The sequence below is a fragment of the Bos mutus genome, chromosome 7 (genome assembly GCF_027580195.1).
Source record: "Bos mutus isolate GX-2022 chromosome 7, NWIPB_WYAK_1.1, whole genome shotgun sequence".
In the NCBI taxonomy this organism is placed as follows: Eukaryota; Metazoa; Chordata; class Mammalia; order Artiodactyla; family Bovidae; genus Bos; species Bos mutus.
In genome coordinates, this window is record NC_091623.1 from 55,803,257 (window position 1) to 55,817,905 (window position 14,649).

The 14,649-nt window shown below is 58.8% G+C and overlaps 1 protein-coding gene across 1 annotated transcript; it reads left to right on the forward strand.

Moving 5' to 3' along the window:
- The first annotated feature begins 69 nt into the window (after window positions 1–69).
- PRKCSH (PRKCSH beta subunit of glucosidase II) lies at window positions 70–13,338 on the forward strand. Its single transcript, XM_070373699.1, has 18 exons — window positions 70–213; window positions 612–761; window positions 966–1,082; window positions 1,535–1,630; window positions 1,734–1,791; window positions 2,704–2,821; window positions 4,494–4,623; window positions 8,845–8,929; window positions 9,759–9,837; window positions 10,531–10,617; window positions 10,926–11,106; window positions 11,174–11,269; window positions 11,727–11,796; window positions 12,068–12,157; window positions 12,351–12,425; window positions 12,518–12,617; window positions 12,697–12,870; window positions 13,004–13,338. Exons 1-17 carry the CDS (start codon window positions 105–107, stop codon window positions 12,841–12,843), a joined length of 1,788 nt encoding a protein of 595 aa, XP_070229800.1. The 5' UTR covers window positions 70–104; the 3' UTR covers window positions 12,844–12,870; window positions 13,004–13,338.
- Window positions 13,339–14,649: the final 1,311 nt, after the last annotated feature.

Here is a 14,649-nt window from a genome sequence, read left to right on the forward strand (position 1 = left end):
TTTCAGGCTTCAGTCCTATGCAAGATGGCCGACTGGGTTCCGAGCCTGCCACATGCCACTCCCAACATGGCAGCCAGGACCCGCCGTCCCTAGCGCGGAGCGTGATGCCGGACGTGACGATTCTCACACACTTCCGCTTCCTTTCTGCAGGAGAAACCGTTGGCTGCTGGGTCAGGGGGGCGCGGTGGATATTGACCTTTGCCCCAGCCTCGTGTACGTGGTGGACTAGTGGGCGGGAGGACCCCCCCCCCCGCAATTTCCTATTTAGGGGCAGCCGAAGGGTGTGCGTTTGGAGAGGGGGGGACTGTTAACCCTTTTGGCGGATTGGCGGGAACTGGATAGCGAACCACCTCCGACCCAGAGGGAGCGGAGGTTTTGAGTTCCGCTCACCATTGATTTGGGCCAAGTGAGGTTCCCTTCCACTAAGTAGGACTGGGGAGAACCCCCCACCCCGCGCCTCCGCCCCGGCCCCCGTGCCCCCAGTGTGGGAAGTTAAGTGAGACCTCTTTGCACGGAGCGATGAAGGAATCCAGTTGACCGGAGGGAGAGGCGCCTTCCTTCGGCTGGAAGGAGCCCTCTCCCACTGACCTGCTGCCTCTTTCTCGCTGCAGCGTGGGGTCGCAGTGCATCTCCCAGTAGCCTCCTTCTGGCAGAACCCATTTCCGGCTTCCGAGGCTTCAGCGAGATGTTACTGCTGCTGTTGCTACTGCCGATGTGTTGGGCCGTGGAAGTCAGGCGACCCCGGGGCGTCTCCCTCACCAGTGAGTGAGCCACTGGAGGTGGCCAGAATTGGGGGTGGGGTGTGGGAGGCTTCCGGGATAGGCGCTTACAGCCTTCGGTCTCAGTGTTCTGGACTCTGGGCAGGGAAGGTTGCAATGCTTAGCCGGTGGGAGTGGGAAGAGGTACCTTTGGGTGGAAAGGGCTCTCTTCCTGCCTTGGACTGGGCCCCTTGTCCCCCTCCCCAGACCATCACTTCTACGACGAGTCAAAGCCTTTCACTTGCCTGGATGGCTCTGCCAGTATCCCCTTTGATCAGGTCAATGATGACTACTGTGACTGCAAAGATGGCTCAGATGAACCAGGTGAGTGTTTTCTCCATTCATCCATGCATCCGTTCATTCATTCATTGTACATTTATTGAGCTGGTGAGTGCTACGTCCTGTGTGGTGTCCCAGACAGACCCAGTCCTGTCTTCACAGAGCTCTCTGTTGAGTGGAGGCAAGCAGGCACAGAATAAAGTGGGTCAGTGGTTTGGTGAGGCGATGGGGAGGCGCTATGGGAGCCCAGAGGGGGAGGGGGAGGGCTTGGCAGGGCCCAGTTGGGAGGGCCCCCCCCCTGCCACCCCCCAGCGTGGAGAGGCAGGAGGGAGCCCAGAAGCGTTTTGTTTCAGGCCCCCAAAGTGCAGTGGTCCTTCCTCCCCTTACTTGGCATCAGTTATTCTCACATTTCTCACTCTCCCATGTGCATGTGGTGGGCGTGACCTGCCGGATCCTGAACCCACTCCACAAACCCTCCTTCCCTCCTTTGCCCACAGGCACAGCTGCCTGTCCCAACGGCAGCTTCCACTGCACCAACACAGGCTACAAGGCCCTGTACATCTCCTCCAGATGGGTCAACGATGGAGTGTGTGGTGAATGAACTGGCCCCAGGATGGGGGACAGGGTGCTGGGCCGAGGGAAGGCGGCATTGCGGGGTGGGGGGAGTCCTGACAGCGCCCCCACGTCTGCCCTCAGACTGCTGTGACGGGACCGACGAATACAACAGCGGGATCGTCTGTGAGAACACCTGCAAGTACGTAGCTGACACCCCCGTTCCCTTGCCCCCCTCTCCCCCTTCCCTTGCCTTGCCTTGCTGGGTGAATCGGGCTCCCTCTCCTCTCTGCTTTTGTGTGTTGAGGGCTCACCCTGTGTCAGGTGCTCTGTGCATGCTCTATCAGCGGTTTCCCTTCTGGCCTGGAAGCGAGTGTCATGTGTTCGCCTGTTCAGCCGATGAGGGAGCTCACGCTCAGAAAGGAAAATGACTTCCTCAGGGTCTCATAGCTAAGAGATAGCAGAACCAGGACTCGAATCCAGCTTGGTCTAACCTGGGACTCTGTGCTTTTAATTGCACCGCTGCAGCAGGACCTGAAAACTGAAATGCCCGCAGGCAGGTGATGGAAGCAAGTGCATGCAGGCCGAGTGTGAGGCAGTCAGGGAGTGATGGGGATTGTGGCGTTTAAAAGGGACAGCCTCCTTCCACTCCTGTGAGTTGGGAGCAGGTGGCAGGGCCGGATATGTTTTTCAGAGAAGCTGAGCGTCGTGACATTTCCGTAAACCCTTCTGATGGAAGGTCTCTTAAGTAGAGAGTAGACTGAGCAGATTTTGCCTACAGGCCAGACAGCCCTTCTGTCAGGGAGTCTGTGACTTGTGCGCTCGTCTCTTTCTCCTCTTGGGCACCTCCTTCCAGCCCCACATCCCAGCAACCCCTAGTCCCTCCCACGGCCCTGAGGGTGAGCGAGCCCTGTCCACTGCACCTCCTCTCTAGGATGGGGGTGAGGGACTCTGAAGCCAGGAGGACCTGGGGGAGGAGGGAGCAGGAGTGTTTGAGCTCCTGTTTTTGCCCACACAATGGGGTGATGGCAGGGGCTTGAACCCCTTTGGAAGAGGCAGACCTAGTGGGCACTAAACGCACTCCCATTGGTGCTTGTGTCTCCCTTCCCCCCAGAGAGAAGGGCCGCAAGGAGAGAGAGACACTGCAGCAGATGGCAGAGGTGACCCGCGAGGGCTTCCGCCTGAAGAAGATCCTGATTGAGGACTGGAAGAAGGCCCGGGAGGAGAAGCAGGTGAGGGGCCTGGTGGGGCTGAGCCAGGACGACCTGGAGGCTGGTGAGGCTGGCTGGGGTTTATGTCTGCTCCCCACCAGTGGTGTCCTGGGGCCAGTTGGTGTCTGTCTGTGCCTTGTGTCCACTTGACGTTTAGTTGTTGCTTAGGCTGGTACCAGGTGGGCGGCAGCCAGGCATGGACCTAGGCCTTGGGTGCAGACCAAAGTGGGCTTGGAGGAGGGATGCCTCTCCTCCGGGTTCTAGGGTGCTCTCATCTGTAAGTTAAGGCCAGTGACTGTATGTCTTACCAGTTCTGGGGGAGGACTCAAGACAAGGTCCTTCAACCACAGCCAGGTTAGCTCAGTAGGGTGGGTGCTGGGGATGTGTGGGGGGAGGGCTGAAGAGGGTGAGTCCCCAGGGGTGTGTCTCTCCCTGCCTGTCTGCCACCCCCTTAACTGGTAGGTCAGAGTCCTCAACTCTCCTTCAGGGCTCCCGCTTAACCCTCTGAGCAAGGGCCCCAGCTCTGTTTCTCAGACCAGGGAAGGGTTGGGTCTTCCTCTCCCACCCCCATGGCCTGGCTAGTGAGGTACCTCCTGAATTCATAGTGGGCAGTGTATCCAGGGCCAGTGAGATCCTTCTCGTGCTTAGCCACACAGTGAAGTTGGTGCCAAGTGACCTTTGACTTCATGGGCCAGCAGGAGGACCCTGGCAGCAGATCAGGTTGAGGTGTCAGGCAAAGTCTTGGGAGGGACCCTACATCCTAGGGCCCACATTCTTAGGCTGGAGCCCACCCAGCACACACGTTCCTTGCTTCCTTCCTTGAATATTTTTTATTTATTTGGTTGTGCTGGGTCTTAGTTGCAGCATGTGGAATCTAGTTCCCTGACCAAGGATCAAATTGGCCGCCTTGAATTGGGAGTACAGGGTCTTGGCCACTGAATCACCAGGGAAATCCCCTTTCTTTTTTTTTCTTTTTTTTTTTTTTAATACAAGCAATCAGTTTTTAAAAAGAATTTTATTTTATTTTTGGCCGTGCTGGGTCTTCATTGCTGCACGCAGGCTTTCTCTGGTTGCAGCAGGCAGGCTTCTCATTCAGTGGCTTCTGTTATTGCGGATCACAGGCCCTAGGCACGCCGGCTTCAGGAGTTGCAGTTCCCAGGGTCTAGAGCACAGGCTCAGTAGTTGTGGCGCAGGGGCTTAGCTTCTCCTAGGCACGTGGAGTCTTCCTGGGCCAGGAATCAAACGTATGTTCCCTCCCTTGGTCCCTCTGCTCTCTGAACCCGCCTTGGGGCACAGGAAGCAAGGAAGACCTCCTGGAGGAGGAGGTCTCCATCTAAATCAAAATCTGTAGGTTTATTCAGAGTTAGCCAGGCAGAGTGTTGCAGACAGAAGGAAAGCCTATGTGAAGAACTAGGGGTAGTGTGTGTGGAGAGCTTTGAATGTTGTTAGGGCAGTTAAGATAGCAAAGGGGTGGATGAGGCTGGAGAGGTGGGCAGGGTCCTGGTTGTGCAGGGCCTCAGGCATGCACTGAGGTGTTTGTATTTCTCTCCAGTGGGCTGCAGAGAACCACAGTAGCAGGGGTTGGAGGAGATCCAGGAGGCGGGTGTATTAGGAAAAGATAATGTGAAATAGAGGCAGGAGAGGAAGAGGGAAGAATAGGCTGAGAGCCGGCCCCTGTCTTCTGCCTTCCCAGAAAAAGCTCATTGAGCTGCAGGCTGGAAAGAAGTCACTGGAGGACCAGGTGGAGGTGCTGCGGACCCTGAAGGAGGAAGCCGAGAAGCCAGAGGAGGCGGCCAAAGACCAGCACCGCAGGCTGTGGGAAGGTACGTCGCTGCATCCCGCGTGGCTGAGATGCCCCCTTGGCTCCTACCAGGGAAGAGTCTGGGCCGAGGAGTCTCTTGCCCATTGTCTCTTGTCTGTCGTTCCACTGGTTTTTTTTAAATCACGGCCCTTTAGTTCCCCAGTTGCCTCATTATCTTCGACTGTGTGTTGGGCATTGTGTTTAAAAGTCATTTATAGCAGTAACTTGCAGCTTTGATGAGAGGTCCTTCTCTCGAGAAGAGGGGCTTTTCTTTCTGCCTTCTTTGTGAGAACACTGGATTCAGGGACTGCAAGTCTGAAGTTGAGGCTGGAGCTTCCTCCAGCCCCCCAGGCAGAGCGAGCCGAGGTCCGAGCAAGGGCTGCCTGATTCCTGGCCCAGCTTAGCCCTGAGGGGAGTCCCATGGGGTCATAGTTATGGGGCGGGTCACCTTGGACCTTGATTTTCATTTCCCTTCCCTCACAAGTTATCAAAATGGACATCCACATTTGCCAGGCTTGGCAAAATCCTTTAGGATGAAAGTAGCTTCTACCTTCTCTTCTCTTCTTCACTTCCTCATTGCTCTGGCAACTCCTACTGCCTGGGGTTGGTTTTAAGGTGATTTTTTTTTTTTTTTTAATGCTTGGTCCAGCATTTTCTTGCTGTTGGCAGATTGTGCCGCTGTTGTGGATAATCTGAAACCTTGGCATTTGTTCTGAGTCTGCTGTGTGCAGGGACACACATGGCGGAAGGCGGATAGGAGGGAGAGGTGAGGCAGAAACCCACTCCAGACTAGTTGAAAGACTAAGATCAAGCATTGCCAGAAATATCTGGAGCCGTGGCCCCAGCCGGTCACAGGGATGGTGACCAGCGGCTGGTAGCCTTCTGAGGCTGTGCTGTGATCTCCCCCATCTTTTTGAGCATCTGCTGTGTTCTTCCGCCCTTCCCTCTCTCCGTCCTGATTTCTCATAATCGGTAATTCAGTCGTTCATCTGACAAGCACCTGCTGCGTGCCTGTGATGTGCCAGGTCTACCCCAGGTGCCCACAGTACATCATTGACTAAGATGGAGGAAGCCCTTTACCTGTAGAAGGGACAGGCTCAAAGGTCGCGAGGCTGCATCTTGTCTAGTTTTTAAGGAGCAGCAAGGAGACCATGGGCTTCCTAGGTGGTGCTAGCGGTAAAGAATCTGTCTGCCAATGCAGGAGACGCAAGAGATGCAGGTTCAATCCCTGGGTTGGGAAGATCGCCTGGAGGAGAGCATGGCAACCTGGTCTAGTATTCTTGTCTGGGAAATCCCATGGACAGGGAAGCCTGGCAGGCTACAGTCCATGGGTCACAAAGAGTCAGACATGACTGAGCAGTGCACACACACACACACACACAGACCATGTTGGTGAATGAGCAGAGACTCCCCCTCTTTGTTTACGTAACATCAGCTGCTTCTGTGATCAAGCCACAGAGTTCAGGGGTTGCCAACAGGGACCTTATGACCTGTCAAACCTAAAATATTTAGCGCTGGGTTCTTTACAGTAAAGTTTGCTGACCCCTGATACAGACACCAGTATTCTCTCCCACGCTGACGCTGGGTAGACCAGGGCACCCAGTGCTTGTTTCACAAGGATCATCGTGTTTTTGTCCCTGCTCCCCTTTCCCAGTCATCACCTGGTTTCACAAACAAGGAAGCTGAGGCCAAAGAGGCCACTGGCTTGCCCAGCTAGACTGATGCCCACATTATTCTGATTGCAGACCCTGTCCCTTATCTGCAGGCTTGAGTCACCAGCCTGCTCCTGCCTCGCTCAGGGCCCAGTTTCCTTTGCGTGTGTTGGGTCTTTGTTGCATGGTGTGGGGCTTCTCTAGTTGCGACAGGCAGACTCAGTTGCCCCACGGCGTATGTTATCTTACGCCAGAAATGTGTCCCCCGTGTTGATGCTTTATTAGGATTAGATTATATTATTACGTTTCTATTTATTAAGTTCTACTAAATTATTGTTCTTTATTAGAATTATTAGAATCAGAAGGCTGACTTTTTATTACTAATTTATATTTACTTTTGGCCATGCCGGGTCTTCCTTGCTGCTTGCGGCCTTTCTCTAGTTGCGGCAAGCGGGGCTACTTTTTGTTAGGGTGTGGGGCTTTCTCGTTGCAGAGCACAGGCTCTAGGCGCACGGGCTTCATAGTTGTGGCACACAGGCTCAGTAGTTGTAGTGCGCAGGCTTAGTTGCTCCACAGCATGTGGAGTCCCCTCGGACCAGAGATCGAACCCATTTCCCCCGCACAGATTCTTTGCTGGAAGCCTGATTCTTAACCACTGGACCCCAGGGAAGTCCCTGGGCCCATTCTGCCCCTTCTGGCCTGCTGATGGCCTCCCTCCATCAGGCCAGCAGTCTTCCTGGCTCCCCCAGTGCCTTGGGTGGGACAGCATTTGGGCCACCACTGGCTGGTTACAACGCCCCCTGCGGTCGAGGGCTTCCCCCCGCTCTCTGTACCCTGTGTATGTGCCATGTTGGCCTGATGGCCTGCCCACACCCCCTCCAGCCCTGCGAAACTGCTGCTCTTTGTTGCTCCCAGGCCTCTGCTCCAGCCATGCCCACTGCAGACGTGTGTCGTGCGGGCTGCAGGCCCAGTGCTCAGCGGTGACACACGCCCCCTCTAGAAGATTCCACTGGGCAGCACTGGTCTGCATGGTGTATGCGTGTTGTGCTCTGTCCCCGGGTGCCTCGTTTCCTTTTACTCTTTGCTCTCCATTTTTTCTCACTGCGGTAAAATCCCAGTCATGTTCCAAATTCACCATTTCAGCCCGTTTTCAGCGCCCGACTCAACGGTGTCAGGTACGTCCACACTGTCGACAGTGTCCAGCAGGACGTCGTCGCTGCTGTCTAGTTCCAGAACATTCCTATCACCCTAGGACGGACCCCCAGGCCCATTAAACTGGCCCTCCAGATCTCCCCTTGGCCCCGTCCCCAGCCCCCGGCCCCACGCGTTGGCTTCCTGTTTCCATGGACTGACCTGCTCTGGACGTTTCACATGAGGAAGTCAGGCAGTGAGTGGCCTCTGTGACTGACTGCTTTCCCCTAGCGTCATACTGTCAAGGGTCATCCATGTTGTAGCCCGGTGTCGGGACCCCTGCTTCCTTTTTAAGAGCTGCTGTCCATTCCAGCGTGTGACCCTGGTGGGGTTGTCTCATCCAGGTCCATTTTTCCCATCAGGTTTTTGGTCTCCACTGCTTGTAAGTGGCTCTTGTGTACCGAGGGGCTGGCCCTTGGTGACTGAAGTTGCAGGCGTTTTCTCTTTCACCTTTGCTGCCAGGTTCCTTTACTCTTTTTTTCCGGGCCACGTGTTAGAAAGTGAGCGAACTCTGGTCTTTGCTTCTGTTTCCACCTTCTTTTGCACCATGTCTAGCATCCTTTTACACAAGGCTGGGCAGACTAGTGCCTGGCTTCTTAGTGTGGAGTTGCTGACTCAGGTTCAGGGTTGGCACGCCACGGAGGTTGCACTGGGATTCCCAGAAGGTGGTGGGGATGAGCATGGGCTCTGGAGGCACATGGCCTGGCTTGGGCCCCCGGCTGTGCCCCTCACCAGCTGGGTGACCATGGGCAGGTCCTTTCATCCACCTGAGCCTGGGGCTCTCATCTGTGAGGACATTGTTGCGGTCTCTGGGACACAGGCTGCTCATCCTGGTGGAGAGGGCCGAGCCTCATAGTGCAGCTGCACTGGGGGTGCTTTCCTGAGTGACCCTGAGCCGGTTGGGCTGAGACAGGCCGAGGAGAGACCATCAGAGCACGTGTGGGGCTGCAGCGCCCTGCGTCCTCTGGCCACAGCTCAGTTCCCGTCTTCCGTGCTGGTGGCTTCTCCCCCTTTGCGAGACACTCCGCGGGGCCCCCAGGACATCTGCCTCACCTGGCTGCGCCCCCACCCCAGCCTCTGTCCCCTGACCTCTTTTCCTGGGGCCTCCTGAATGTGGCACACCTATGGTCCTACCCCTCACTCTGTCACGGATTGTTCAGACTCTCTGCAGATGCCCCCAGCTGCCCCTGCTGGATCCTCCATCCATCTGGCACTGCCCAGCTCCTCTGCCCCCCCCACCCCCACACAGGCCAGCCCTTCTCATTGCCTAGCTCCCGCCCCCAGTCTGCCCCCCACAGTGGCCTGACTCAGAGCCCCAGCCTCAGCACCCAGAGGCCCGGGCACACAGTGAGCCCAGGGGGTGCTGGGGATGGAGGATGATGGAGCTGGTCCTTCCACAGAGCAGCAGGCCATCTCCAAGGAGCAGCGGGAGCGGGAGCTGGCAGCCAGCGCCTTCCAGGAGCTGGATGATGACATGGATGGCGCGTGAGTGTGCCAGCGCCACCTGCCCCGGGCTCCCTCCTCCCTCTCCCCGCCTTTAGGAAACCAACCAGAGCCCACCTCCTTGCCCTGGAGCCCGATCCCCTGGGGGCGTGGAGGGGCTGGGGAAGAGATGAGGGAAAACACCTCCTCGAGCTGGACAGGGGGACTCAGGATCTCAGTGCTTTTCGAAAGCCTATTCTGTGGCCTGGGACGCTTTAGTGAAAGACGAAATTCTGGCCAGTGCCCCTGAACTTGCTGGCCGACCCCAGGCCCACGGCTCAGTGGAGGGTGGGCTTTTGGGAACAGGGAGGCTGGGCAGGCCCCCTGGTGGGAGGCCTGGGACTTTGGAGGGTTCCTGGGGGGAGAATGGGCAGGGCGGTCCCGTTCCTGGTGGGCAGTGGTGGTGGGCGGTGGGATAGGGGCAGGATGGGCCACCATGGGTATGTGGGTCTCCTGTGGTGGAGGACGCCAGGCCACAGTGTTTCCCTGTACTGGGCTCTAAGGGTGGAAGGGAGTGGCAGCTGGGCCTTGAGGACACGGCTACCACTCCACCCCTGTGCCTGTCCCTCCCTTGTGCTCCTCAGGGCTGTGGAACCTCAGCAGTGGGTAGGAGGCAGGGGACGGGGTGGCTAGGACCTGCCTTTCCCAGGATAGAGACCAGACCGGGCCCTAACTCCAGACCTCATTTTTTCCCACTTTCCTGCCTGCCCTCTCTCTCTGCCCCAAGGTCCTAAAGCAAGTTCTCAGGAGGAGCCCTGGCCCAGGTTGGGGGGCAATTGACCAGAAGCCCATGGGCTCACTGCTCTATCGTCTTCTGCCTTTGACCCCGCAGGGTCTCAGTGGCTGAGCTGCAGACCCACCCGGAGCTGGACACGGATGGGGACGGGGCATTATCAGAAGGGGAAGCCCAGGTACTCGGCCCACCCCTTTGCTTGGGACTTCTGGAGGGGATTGCCCCAAGGTGACCTCAGGGTTGGAAGGGCGGGGGTGGCCAGAGGCAGGCCTTCTGTGGGCTACTCCCATGGAGAGTCCCCTGCTGGCCCAGGGCCAGGGTTCTGGGGGGGCCCAGCCTGGCTGGTGTGGCCAGGCCTTGCCTGGTGACTAGGAGGGGCTACCCAGGGCCTTCCTCCCTCCCCTGTGGGACCTAGTGGAGTCATGTGGTGCCTCAGGGCGTCTCGTGGGGAGAGTTAGGTTCCCTGTACCCATGCTCCCCCGGCCCTACCCAGTGCACACACCTGGTCACCCGCCCTCCTCACAGCTCTGCCCTCACTGGCCTTGTCCCTGCTCCCCACCCATCGCTGCCCTGCTGGTCCTCACTCCCCACCTCGCCCTGGCCTCTGTCTCTCAGCTCCTCTCCCTGGTCTCTCCAGTCCCCACCCCGCACCTCTCTGGCCCCCGCCTCTTTCTCACAGCCCTGTGCTGCCCCCTTCTGGCAGACGCTCCTCACCCAGCCCAGCTCCAGTCTGGCCCTGGGCAAGTCAGCGCGTGCTGTGCCTGGCACCGCAGCCTGAGGGCCCCTGCACCCACTACGAGAGTGCCTGGGTTGGAGTTGGGGGGCACGTAGAGGTCCTGCCCCTGACCCCACCCCAACCTGACGCACACAGACCCTCCTTGGGGGAGACGCGCAGATGGATGCTGCTTTCTTCTATGACCGTGTCTGGGCCGCCATCAGGGACAAGTACCGGTCTGAGGTCAGTAGAGGGAGGGGAAGGGATGTGATATGAGCCCCCTCTGCCGCCCCCGCCCTGCCCCTGGATGCCTCACAAAGGCACTGCCTCCAGCTCTGGCACAGGGCCACCCTGGCCAGCTGGGCGGCCCCACCTCCTCTACAGAAGCCACCCCGCCCCCAGCTGTCTGTCCCTCCCTCCCACTTTCTAGGCTCCTTGGAAGGGATGGAGACACAAGGCCGCCCTTGGGCGATGGTGGGAGCCTGGCCCCGGCCCTGGGGGTGGGGGTGGACCCCCGAGTCCTCAGCACGACCTCTCCGCACATTCGGCAGGTGCTGCCCACTGAGTACCCACCATCGCCTCCTGCACCCGATGTGATGGAGCCCAAGGAGGAGCAGCCCCCCATGCCCTCACCGCCCACAGAGGAGGAGGACGAAGACGAGGAGGACGAGGAGACAGAGGAGGATGAGGATGAGGAGGACGAGGATTCCCAGGGGGAGCAGCCCAAAGTGGGTGTTTAGGGGTGGAGGGGGTGATGGGTGGGAGTGGTCACTCGTTGACTCTGTCCTCCCACCCCCAGGACGCCCCACCCCAGCCCCAGCCCCCCAGACGGCCAGCCCCACCGAGGAGGACAGGATGCCGCCGTATGATGAGCAGACACAGGCCTTCATCAACGGTGAGGGCTGACCCTGGGAGGGAGGGGCCCCTCCCTGTCGCCAGCAGGTGCAGGGGCCCAAGAAACAGGCCCCGCTTGCTCCTCGAGGGGACCTGGGGCTGGCCCAGGCAAGCCCAGGGGCTCTGGGCCACCCAGAGGGGGCTTCTGGGGCCTGGGGAAGCTGGCACCACCACACCAGTCCCAGGGGCCCTTCTCCCTCCTCTTGGGTAGCTGTTGTTTGTGTCGCCCTTGGCAGGCGAGGAACCAGCAGGGCCCCAGGAGCTCCGGCCCTGCTCCCTCAAGAGCTGAGAGCCGGGGCGGGGCGGTGGGGTCTGCCTGGCGGCTGGCAAGGCCCAGAGGGTCTTCCTGGGCCCTCTCCTCACCCAGAGCCAGCCCTGGGGCTGGGGGAATCAGGCCTGTCTGCGCCACCCCCTGCCCTTTGTGGGGACACCTCTGACCTCCTTCCCAACCCCACCAGCTGCCCAGGAGGCCCGCAACAAGTTTGAAGAGGCTGAGCGGTCCCTGAAGGACATGGAAGAATCCATCAGGTATGGGGGTGCCCATGCGGTCGCAGCAAGGCCACTTCTCCACTGCCCCATGGCCGCCTGCTGCCCAACTCCCCAGAGATGGTGGCGATGGGGAAGTCACTCAGGCAACCTCTGCAAATTGGCGGTGGCTCCTGCAGGGAGAGTCCCCAGGTGGTGGGGACTGGAGCCCAGGCCCCGAGAGACCCTCCACCACTCGAGCGGGCCTTCCTGCGTTGTCCTGAGTCGGGCTGGCACCCCCCACTGCCCCTTAACCTCCGGGCCTCCCCTTTAGGAACCTGGAACAGGAGATTTCATTTGATTTTGGCCCCAACGGCGAGTTCGCCTACCTGTACAGCCAGTGCTATGAGCTCACCACCAATGAGTGCGTCCCCTGTGGGCACGTGTGGTGGGTGGGCTTGGTGGGTCTGGGCCTGAGCAAGGACGAGGTGGGGAGGGAGGGTGGTGGGCTTAGGCACAGCCACTGGGATTTGAGGTACTTGCATGGCTCTGGTGTGGGGGGTTGTCGTGGAGGCTGGACCCCTGTTCCCCCACCCACCAGCCCCATCCCACGACAGGTACGTCTACAGACTCTGCCCCTTCAAGCTTGTCTCACAGAAACCCAAACTCGGCGGCTCCCCTACTAGCCTTGGGTGAGTGAGCTCGGGCTAGCCCCCTTCTCGGCCCCTCATCCCCACCCCTGGGTGCCCCGGCCGGCCCCTCTCAGCGGCCCACTCTCCCATAGCACCTGGGGCTCGTGGGCTGGCCCCGACCACGACAAGTTCAGCGCCATGAAGTATGAGCAGGGCACAGGCTGCTGGCAGGGCCCCAATCGCTCCACCACCGTGAGTGTCCGCGGGCTGGGGGAAGTGGAGTGGGGATGTGGCCCACAGAGCCCACCTGAGCCCCACCTGCCCACCCCAGGTGCGCCTGCTGTGCGGGAAGGAGACGGTGGTGACCAGCACCACAGAGCCCAGCCGCTGCGAGTACCTCATGGAGCTGATGACGCCAGCTGCCTGCCCAGAGCCCCCGCCTGAATACCCAGTGGAGGGCGACCATGATGAGCTCTAGCCCTGCCCTGCCCTGCCCAGTGCAGAGGTGAGTGGGGAGATGGGGGTCTCTCCCATCCTACCGTTCGGGGGCATGGTGGGGCGGGGGGGCTCTTGGCCACATGACTGCTTCCCCGTCCATCTCCCTTCGTCTGTCTCATTTGGTTTCTCTCTGGTCCCAGAAATCAAGATGTGGAACCAGCCCCCAGTGGTGCTCCCCATCCGCCCCTGAGTCTGTGGACCAAGGCCTGCCGCTATGGGTCACCTCACCCACCCCACAGGGCAGGAAGCAGGTAGGGCTCCATGCCGTGCTTTTGGTTGGCCAGTGGGGCAGAGCCATGTTCCCAGGCCCCTGCTGCCTCCACAGATGGAATAAAGGAGCCTGTCCTGCTTGGGCCCCCACACCCTGGGGGCCTGGCCCGCTGTGTCCCCCACCCAGGGTATCTGCCTTCCCTCTAGGTGGGGAAGTGACTTGACCTGTGACCCCCCAAACAATAAACATGATCCCTCCAACTCATCTGTGTTTGTCTGGCTTTGCTGGGGTGTGAAAGGGCCGGGGGTGGAGAGGGCTGAACATGGTAAGCAGCTGTGCAGATCTGGCTCCGGTTTGAGGGTCTCACCTGAGATGCCCCGTGGACAGCAGAGCCTGGAACCATGTAAACAGACAGCTATTGGGTCACTTCCTTCTGGGTTTCCTCCTGGGCTGGTCTCAGACCCCACCCCCTCAATCACATGTGTGCTGTGGGGAAGCCAGGGGGCTCCAGATGTGAGCTAGGCCCAGAGAGGGACAGTGGCGTGCACTCAGCCACACAGCAGGGCCAACTGGTGTGTGGAAGCACAGACACCTGAGGCCATAAGATTCTGAACTTTTATTTTTCTGGCATGAAAAGTACAAATAATTAAACAATTCCATGTAAAAGTCTGTTACCGCGGCCAGGCCTGTAATCCCGGTAATAAATAGTGTCTAAACTCAACGCAAAGTGTTCTTGTTGGGTTTTGGGTTTTTTTTTTTTTTTTTTTTTTTTTTTTAACAGTTCTTTTATCACCTCCAACATGGACTCTGTCTTGATTTGAAACCATCCAAATAAATAACAGGATGAAGGAAGGGCTGGAGGGGCTGAGCCCCTTCCCCACGGGCCCTGCCCCTGCCCCACGCAGGGATGCGGAAGACCCCAGGCCCCACCTCCCCTGGGGTGAGGGGCTGGCCTCCAGGAAGGGGGCCTGGCTGGCTGGGCTGAGTTCTGTGTTTTAGAAAAAGGAGTCCCCTCCCAGTTGGGGGTGGCAGGGGCCCAGGGCCTCAGTTGAGGGGGGTGTGGGGAGGTGCCCCCTCTCTGGAGCCCGGCCTCCCCCAGGGTGGGGAACAAACCCAGCCCTTATTGCTCACAGATGCCTCCGCCACGCTGTCCACGTGTGGACACGCGTCGCTGCGGGCGGACAGCAGAGGGGAGAAAGCCCCAAGAAAACAGAGGGAGAGGGATGGACCCGCTGGGGGGCCTGCCCTGCTGGAGGGGAGTGGGGAGGTTGGGGAGGACTTAAAAACCACAAGAATAAATAGGTTTGTGTATCAAGAACAAGCTAGGGTTTCACCAGCTAAATAGGACTGAAAAAATTCTCAAGACGAGCAAAAATAATCCCATTAAAGACCCCGGACGTCGCTGGCTGCAGGGACCTCCCTGCAGAGCACAGGCCCCCCCACGGGGCGCCGCTCGGCTACCATTACTGTTATTAATAATTATTATTACTTTAATGATTCCACTTCCCCTTTTATAAATAAATTAGGCATAACCACGTCTCGGCAAAACTTAAAGAAACAAAGAGAACATCGTGG